At 33.5% G+C, this 10,065-nt stretch overlaps 1 protein-coding gene across 1 annotated transcript; it reads right to left on the reverse strand.

Annotated features, from left to right (window-relative positions):
• Window positions 1–2,676: 2,676 nt before the first annotated feature.
• Window positions 2,677–4,691, reverse strand: LOC140757750 (facilitated trehalose transporter Tret1-like). The gene is made up of 2 exons (XM_073093629.1): window positions 4,555–4,691; window positions 2,677–3,995 (listed from the first exon to the last, which is right to left on the reverse strand). Exon 2 carries the CDS (start codon window positions 3,705–3,707, stop codon window positions 2,721–2,723), a length of 987 nt encoding a protein of 328 aa, XP_072949730.1. The 5' UTR covers window positions 3,708–3,995; window positions 4,555–4,691; the 3' UTR covers window positions 2,677–2,720.
• Window positions 4,692–10,065: the final 5,374 nt, after the last annotated feature.

Consider the following 10,065-nt stretch of genomic DNA (forward strand, 5'->3'; position numbering starts at 1 on the left):
CCACGCTTTTATTGGCTTGACCTATATGTATGTAACGGAATCTTTGAACTCGATTTTTACGCACTTTAGACGGTCCGATTAATTTAATATTTTGAACAATTGTCATGAACCGATGACGACGATACACGATTTTAATAATTTTATGTCACTAGGAATCAGAATCAACGATTTTCTTTGTGCGATTTTAGCGTGATTTTAGTTTTTTAACTATAATTATTCTTCCTGTGAAGTAACAAATATGCATGCAGTCAACTTGATGGTAAGTGGCAACTGTGAGAAATGGGTATCTATGTTTCATAAAATTAACCTAAATAGGGTAAAGGTTCGATTCAATTGGAACCCTTGTACAAGTCCCTTATTATACCATTACAACCAGAAAACAGAAGCGCTTAACGCTGCTATCAGTAGGCAGAAATAGGTGTGGCGTTGGTGGTCTTGGTATCGGACCATAAAGTTCCTATTGTAATAATATTGAGATACTTACATAACCAGGAAGACATTTCGTCTGTGACTGCATCTGTAGAATTGGCTTCCCTCCTCACTTGTGCTACAAGTACAGTAGATGCTCCAAAATATAGCCCTTGCATCAAGTATAAGTACCATATTCCAAAACATACCATGGTCTGTAATGAGAAAGTAGTATATTTTAATAGTTATTAAGTTACGTATACATTTCTCGCATCAATACTATATTACTATTAACTTTTAAATTAGAGAAAAAAATAACTGAAGTCATTATGTATTTAATATTTATTAACTGTTACTTATATACACATTATAGGCCAGCGTCTCTTCGAATTATAATATTATTTACCTAGACATAGTATAAAATGTAATTGCCTAGACAAGGAAAAATATGGATGGGTAAAAAAAAATTTCAATACGCACATCGTAAATTTAAATATATACTCATAAAATTTTAATCTATGTCCGATGGTCTGGTAGACGTTGTTATAAATTTATTTTATCTGAACTTACCTGACGCATCACCGGTTTCCATGTATTCTTCTCACTTTCGAGTATCGGAATACCAGCAGTAGTAAAAACTTCTTCATATTCATATTTACCTTTCTCCATAATATAAATCTGAAGAACAATTTGTCTTATAACAATTATCGAAACTTCAATTTATTTCGTGTATATAAATAATTAACTAAATTTTAAGTAGACTTTACTATTTTAAAAGTAGTAAATAAATGCAAAACGTATTGAAAGTTAGCTACGGGTTTTATGTATAACACTGATATTCAAATTTAAAGTAAATAATGTGTCTGTTTAAAGTAATTAAAGTAAATAATAATGGCTCATTATTTACATTTGAAAAAATATTTATTTGTATCTTTTTGATAACGATTCTTCACTACCGATATTCGCATAGCAAGTACTTATTTACATAAACCTATTATACAGGGCGTAGAAAATTGTATTACCTACATTTTATTAAACGTTAGATATATATTACGTTCACTAAATGTATACGAAAAATAAATGTAATGAGAAACTTATTTAGTTTCCTTAATTTTAACACTGCAGGTTTTGTACATTTTGACCGAGAACGCTAGTGTTAAGACCTACGTGAACTAAACAGAAAGATTTATAAATGAAAATCATTGTCCATACTATAAGAATTCATTATGCATGCATGGTTTACTACGCCGATTGTTCATTTCTTATTTAAATATGCATATACTTAACTACAAAAACGAAAGAAACATGTTTGGAAATAGTAGGACTATTAAAGTTGTTTCATAAAAAAATTAACGTATAGATTCTGAAATATTCGTCACACCGACAAAATGGGCTTTTAATCAACAGGTGAATTAAATGTCATTTTTTCTTGAAAATAACATTTTGAAAGTGCGGCTCAGCTACTTAATTGTGTTTATTCTAGAAACTAATAATAATCAAAATGTCATTTTATATCGAACTGTGCTGACACCCTATGTATACCTACCATTTGTGTAAATCTCAACGCGTTCTTGAGTTTCCAGACTAAACTAATAAGAACCAATTACTGTATTGAACGAAAAGATTGAAATATATCAATTTCTAGCGATTGGGTATACATATATTACGCACACACAATGCAAATTATCTTGTAGTAGCACACAATAATCGCACTTTACAATATTAAAGATTTTATTCTGCTCAGTCAAAACACTTTTACTATGTAAGGTTGTAAGGGACATTATATATTGTATTGTATATTAGACAGTCACTACAATTATTAAGCTGTACATTTATGGTGATATTTTGCAAATATCAACCTTTCCCTTTATTATTTAACTATTAATACGTTCATGAGTACCATCGTACACATTAATTAGATTTTTGAATTCTTTTTACAATCTAAGTGATTCAAGACGCTATATTTTTGTAGTATATTCCATAGCTATTTTATTGCTGTACACAGAGATTTAATGGCAAATTATTATTTTTCCTAAAATCAAGATATTTTTTCCTTTTTCTAGTAAATGTACAAGTTAGAGGCCAAAATGAAACATCTCCTTTATGGAAAACTCATAATAATATACATAAACCAAAATGGACGTCAGGTTTTCATAGAATAACCGTTTTCATAGAATAAAACCATTTTTTTCATTATTTAATGTTATTAATATATTATAATATCCAGTAAAATAACATTACATACTTTAAATCGGTTTGTTTAAATAATTTATTGTCAACCTGTTAATGCCAAAGTATTATTTTATATCCTTTCAAAGCATTAAATTATTTTTTTCTATTCTTTGTTCTGTTTTCTGATGTGTTTCACTAAAGTACTGCTCCATTTCTTGAACAGTTTTGTCTTTAGTTTCTGGTAAATAAATATACAAAATGCTTACGATAACAGTGGAACAGATGGCAAAGAACAGAAACATTCCATGCATTTTAAAAGTCTTAAACATTAATGGTGAACATTTAAGGATAGATGACAGTATTATAACTACACTTATACCATTTATTGTCGAAATTGAAGTATGATAACGTGAAGGTATTAATTCACCATATATTGATGATGCTAGTATCATTGGTCCACAGCCAGTTGCTATAGAAAAACAGCTCAATAACAAAATGATTAGTACATGGTTTTCTTGTACAATAGATAAGGTCACTAGATATGTATATAACGACATTACATATAATAACAATATTCCAATGCAGGAAAACAATAATAAAAGGGTTCTACGTTTGAAATATCGTGATAATATACAACCCATATACATGCTGAATACAGTAACTCCATCTAAGATAAGCATTGCTTTGTAAGCTACTGATTCATTTTGCGTTAAGCTTTTAAGAACTTCAATAGCGTAGATACTAATAACAAGTTTACCGGTAAACGGATACTGAGCAAATAATAACAAGCAAAGTGATCCTGGTTTGTAAAATTGGCGTGATGTGATAGTTGACCACATGGTATGGAAATACGACATGATAGACGTGTCGCTGATATTTGCTACTTGTGAAATTCTGGATTGTTTATGGAAACTTATTAAATTTGCTAATTCTTTTTCTGAATCTTCTGTACTACCTCTTAACCATCGATAGGAATTAGAACACTCCATGTAGCGACCTTTCATAGCTAACCAATGTGGAGATTCGGGCCATGCGAATGCTGATAGAGTATAAACAGAGCACACGAATGAAACTATAGCAATATTCTTCCAATAAAAATATGTTCCTATGGCGTTTGAAATCCACATGCCCCAAAATGTAGAAGCGGACTTGAAAGTCAGAAATATTCCCCTATACTTAGGTGATGTATATTCAGAAAAAACTATGGGTATCAATGTGTTTGATGCTCCAGTACTTATGCCTATAAATGCTTGACTAATCAAAACATGATATAAATTTGTACTAGTATAAAAAAACAGTAAAGCCTATGAATGTTAATGAACATACAATAAAATAAGTATATTTTCGCCCTATATAGTAAAAAAGCCATGGGAGGATTATTGATGCTGGCAGAGAACTCATTGTCTGCATTGAAGCTGAAACAAAAAAAAAACAATTTATTTATCACACTTTTTTTTACAGTGGTACAGTATATTATAATAAGTATATTTTTAGCTGACTGCAGAAGATAATGTGTTTTGATCTTCGCATTTCTGTTTTTGTAACTATTTGCTAGTGATATCTTAGGACAATAGTTAGGTTCAACCGAAAAATATCAATTGAAGTACTTAATAAGTATTCAAAGATTATCTACCCCTGAGTACTAAGGTGGAAGTAAGTTTGAATTAAAATTTTCTTCGTCGTTAGAACAAATAATAATAATTTCCATTACGTAAAATGTGCATGACTTGGAAAGGATAGTATCCTTCTCTTAACCCATATAACATCAACATGCACATCGAGCAAAATTAAACGTTATGGCGAAATCAATTTTCATTGAATTATTTCTGCCAGTGAAGGGTCCTACCACCTTAAAAACCATAAGTAATGTATTTATATAGCTATACCACTATACTTGTACTTATAGGTATGTATTATTAGCACAAACACAAACAAAATTATAATTTACATTAATTACATTATTTTTACACATACATAACCATGAAGACATTTCGTCTGTGACCGCATCTGTAGAATTGGCTTTCCTTCTCTCCTGTGCTACAAGTACAGTAGGTGCTCCAAAATATAGCCCTTGCATTAAGTATAGGTACCACAGACCAATACATATCATGCACTGTAATGAAAAAATGTTCAAGTATAATTTACATGATTGTTAGAAATATATTCTAATAATTCAATTATAATATTATATTAATTAATTATTTTGTGCTATTTCATGATGTTTTTCAAATAGTGGCAACAGGCGCCTTGGAGATCTTTATTCATTCCAAATTACAATCCTACCTGAGCTTGTACGAGTATAAGTGTCCTTCTTTCCACTCCTTTATAACCCAAATATGATTAAATTAATTGAATAAGAAAGGCTTCTACTATTTCATTGTAAGTGTATTTATCATTATTTTGTACGCAACGTGTTTTTAAATAAAACTATAAATCGTATACCTAATATAATTTTATTTATTTAAACTATTTTAATGGTTTATTTTTATGTAATCACGTAATGCTTAAAATGCTAATAGTCATTATGATATCGTTATTCTAAGAAATGTTTACATTACCAAATTACTCTTTTGCTATCTACACAATTATACTAAAATATTTAAATGATATTTAATTTAACTTTTATCATTTGAAATGTTACATTATGCCATCCTAGTCGTTAGGAATGGCAAAGTATCTGTGATCGGTTTCAAGTAAAATTATGTTCCATCTGTAATGAGTTGTCAAAGTCAACAGTGTGTTTTCTGATTGGTCTGATCTAACGTCTGGGGTACCACAAGGTGGAATTCTCTCTCCCATATTGTTCGCCGTTTTCATAAATTTCATTACTTTATCTCATGATTGCTCTTACCACCTGTATGCGGACGACCTGCAGATTTACACACATGTCGATGTTGATGACATCGATTTTGGGATTCACAATATTAACAATAATCTAAAGATTGTTAATACGTGGTCACATAATTTTGGTCTCAGTGTGAATCATGCTAAATGTCGGGTGATTGTTATAGGTAGTTCGCGTCAACTTTGCAAATTAAATTTAAGCGTGGTCTCGCCAGTCACTCTTGACAATAATGTTATCCCTTTTTCATCAGTGGTTAAAAACTTAGGCCTTTTTATGGATTCAACTTTAAACTGGAACGCTAATGTTAGTGAAATTAATCGGAAGGTCTACGCAACGCTGCGCTCACTTAACCGTTTCAGGAACTTTTTACCCGTTTCGACGAAGACGTATCTAGTGCAACCTCTAATCCTTCCCATCATTGATTATGCTGATGTGTGTTACTCTGACATTAACGAAAATCATCTTAATAAAGTTGCACGTCTTGTTAACCATTTCATACGTTTCATTTTTTGTCTACGTAAATTCGACCATATTTCCTCTTTTCGTCGCCAGCTCTGTTGGCTCCCTATTCGTGAACGTAGACAATTACATTTACTTAATTCTCTTTTCACAGTTCTTTTTGACCCTGTCACTCAAGAATACTTGAAATCTAAATTTCATTATCTCTGTGATTTCCACGAGCGGGAGCTTCGTTCCTCTAATTCTCGTGCTCTGTCTTTGCCTCTTCACCGGTCTGGGTTTCTCTCTTATTCTTTCACGTTCCAATCTGCGCAGCTTTGGAATGCTCTTCCTGATGAACTTAGAAAAATGTGGGCTAAATACACTTTTAAAAAGAATGTCTTTGCTAACAATTGTAATTTAGTTCATCATTAGATATTAGTAAAATTGTGTAGACACCTACACATTTTTTCTTCATTTTCACGTAGTAATTTATTTTAAAATGTATTTACTTCTCATCTATTTATATCTTATTTCTTTTTTTTCTATTTCTTTCTCACATTATTTCTTTTTCATGTTCTCCTTTCTCCCTTTTTTTCATTTTATTTTATTCCCTATTTATTATTATTAATTTTTTTTAGTACTGATAAACGGATTGTATGATTGTTGGCTGTAATCCTATAAAAAATAATCTGAGAATGTAAGTGTTACCGAATTTATAGGTTTATTTATATTATACACAACTTGTAACAAAAAATATATGATGTGATAGGTAGAGTCACTTTCCGCGATGGAGGTGAACTGTTCGTTCAACGCGCCTAGTCAGCGTTGGCCGTTCCGCGAAGGTACAATGCAGCGTGAGCACGGTGTAGGGCTGGCGAGATGCAGCCTTAACGTGTAGGGCTATCTCTTACACGTAACTTCCCCCACCCCAGCTGAGCAATTATTTTCCCACGTTTAATGCAAATATTGCAGCCTTCTTGTCCTCTTGATGGAGGTCGGTGAAGCAGATGTTGCCGGCGCGCAACTGCGTGCGCATCGCGATGATACGGTCCACCATCAGCTTCACGTCCGGTAACCAGTGCTTCCTGAAGTCGGGCGCAGTGAGGATCTCCTTCACGAGGCGCGCGCTGTACAGCGGCGAGTTGGAGTATATGGTGCGCGCCTAGATCTTTACCTGCGACATTGTTCCCAGTCGCTGGGTTTCGGGTCGACGCCGGTGGGGTTGCGTGCACACGCGTGAAGCAGAGTTATAGATCCTTCGGGGATTTTGGAGATATCTTGGTTGCCTCACGTGAGCGTGAGCATCCAGATCTCCTTGTTCTCGCATGATGATTCGTGATAAACTTTAGGCCTAGGCGAAGGGTGCCAGTACCGGATAATGTAGTAGTAGCTTCATCTCGTACTTGCACATCAATTTTCGGATGTAGCGACCTAAGCAGGGTTCCCCGACGTCCCGATCTCGTTGAAAGATTTGGTGTCCCGATTAATTTCGATAGTCCGAAACACGCACAATTCGGGAACTTTCGACTGCGCCAGTTATGAGTTCGACGCCCATCCTACCGATTTGGCTGGGCGACGAGGAAAGAATCGAAAAAGTCTATTTCACGAAAGAATTATTAGGTTTATTTAAATTTTACACAACTTGTAACAAAAAATATATGATGTGATAGGTAGAGTCACTCTCCGCAATGGAGGTGAACTGTTCCCATGGCGGACGGCCACCTGCATGAGTGACGCGCCTCGTCAGCGTTGGCCGTTCCACGAAGGCACAATGCAGCGTGAGCACGGTGTAGGGCTGGTGCGATGCAGCCTTAACGTGTAGGCCTATCCCTTACACGTAACTAATAGCTGTGACAGAAGGAAAAAGTATTATAAAACATCCGTTTTTCCGTTTGATTTTGGAAACATGATTGGGAGAAAAGACATCAGTCGCTCCTTGCCATGACTGACGTGACGTGTCGTTAACACACTTATATCATCATAAAATATCGAGGAAGACTGGGCGAGAATATAATTTATCGAAGTCACATTAGTGCTAATACTTTTAATGTATAATTGTATATTTATATCTAAAGGCTTATCTTATATAGTTGATTGTATAGTGAGATCACTATTGTGTTAACGGTTCACGTAGCAGCAATTTGGTAATTTTATCCTTTTGTATTATTTCATCTCCTCCCTATGCAACAAAGTTTGGCTTTGTTCTGTTACCTGAGGAGTTTCACAAAAATACTGCTCAATTTCTTGTACAGTTTTATCTTTAGTTTCTGGTAAATAAACGTACAAAGTAATCACGATAACAGTTGAAGAGATGGCAAAGAAAAGAAAAGTACCGTGCATTTTAAAAGTTTTAAACATGAATGGTGAAATTTTCAGTAAATACGATGCGTGTATTGATGTAAAAACACCATTTATAGTCGTTATCGAAGTCTGATAACGTAAAGGTACTATTTCACCGTATATTGATGATGTTAGTATCATTGGTCCACAGGCTGTTGCTACCGAAAAAGCAGCTAATAACAAAATAATTAAAATGTGATTTTCTTTCACAATATACATTGACATAAAATAAGCATTGCTTTGTAAGCAACCGATTCATCTTGTGTTAAACTTTTGAGTACTTCAATGGCGTAGATACTTATAACATATTTACCTGTAAATTGGTACTGTACAAATAATAACAAACAAAGCAATCCTGGTTTGTAAAACTGACGTGATGTGATAATCGACCACGTGGTTCGGAACCACGTGATATTTGTAATATCATTTATTTGCATTAGATAAAATTTTAGATTGCTTGTATAAAATAATAAGCTTTGCTAATTCCATCTCTGAATTTGTGTCGACACCTTTCAAACATCGGTGCGACTTTGCACATTCTGCGTAACGGCCTTTCATTGCTAACCAAGTTGGAGACTCTGGCCAAGCGAACACTGATAGCATATAAACCGAACACACAAAGGAAACAATAGCAATGTTCTTCCAATAGAAATATGTTCCAATGGCGTTAGATATCCAAATACCCCAAAACGTTGAAGCAGATTTAAAAGTTAGGAACACTCCTCTATATTTTGGCGAAGTGTACTCAACAATCACGATGGGTAAAAATGTGTTAACCGAACCAGTGTAGTGAAGCTCAAAAATGCTTGACTTATCAAAACGTGATATAGATCTGCGCTCATATAGAAAATGATGTAGCCAATGGATGCAAGTAGGAACACGGTGAAACAAGTATATTTCCGCCCTATATAATAAAATAGCCACGGGACCAGTAGTGATACTGGTATGCCGCACACCATTTGGATTGCTGCTGAAACAAAAAGAAAATCGTAAATTATTAAAACATTTAAATTTGTTTTATTTTTTCTTTTATGAAAATGATAGTTTTAAATGAAGAACATTGTTATAACTATTCACATGCGTATTATTGAAATACTTACATAACCAGGAGGACATTTCGTCTGTGATTGCATCTGTAGAATTGGCTTCCCTCCTTACCTGTGCTATAAGCACAGTGGGTGCTCCCAGGTATAGCCCGTGCATAAAATATATGTACCACAGTCCAATACATACTATGCACTGTAATGAGATTATTTCTAAATTTATAGGTAAACAGACTTAAGATGACGATCCTGGTGGCACAAGAGTCGCTATTTCGGCTTTATACCAACACAGGCTTCCAGATTAGGTTAAGTTGAGGTTATTCGTGGACAAATTAGATTAATATGAATTTATAATTATGTTCTCGATGTTTTCGTCACAACATCGACACAAGTAATCTTTAATAAAATATGATAAAGGTAAATTAATTTTATTTACATTCGAAATCAACTTAATAACTTATGCTTAATTACGTAAGAGTAGCTGAAGTAAGGATCACTTCCTATAATTTTAATGTTTATTACCTGTCGTATGACTGGCTTCCGTGTATTATTCTCATATTGGCATAACGGAATACCAGCATCCGTGAAAACTTCTTCATGTTCATATTTACCATTCTCCATTTTGTTAAGAGCGCAATTTGTTTATTATTACCAAATTATTAAGCAGAAATGTTTAAGCTGTATATCTTCATTTTATTACATCTAAAAATAATATATTATTTTTCTTCCCAAGATAAATGTATACACACCATTCACATTTGACTTTGTAATCATTAATGCTTACATCTCAATGACGAGTTAAATGAACCATTTGTG

Source organism: Epargyreus clarus, unplaced genomic scaffold, assembly GCF_041222505.1.
Source record: "Epargyreus clarus isolate Ecla_fem2 unplaced genomic scaffold, WU_Ecla_fem_2.2 ptg000005l, whole genome shotgun sequence".
In the NCBI taxonomy this organism is placed as follows: Eukaryota; Metazoa; Arthropoda; class Insecta; order Lepidoptera; family Hesperiidae; genus Epargyreus; species Epargyreus clarus.

Excerpts from the sequence above, each read along its gene's own strand:
- LOC140757750 (XM_073093629.1), bottom strand. The coding sequence starts at position 3,707 with ATGTGGATTTCAAACGCCATAGGAACATATTTTTATTGGAAGAATATT.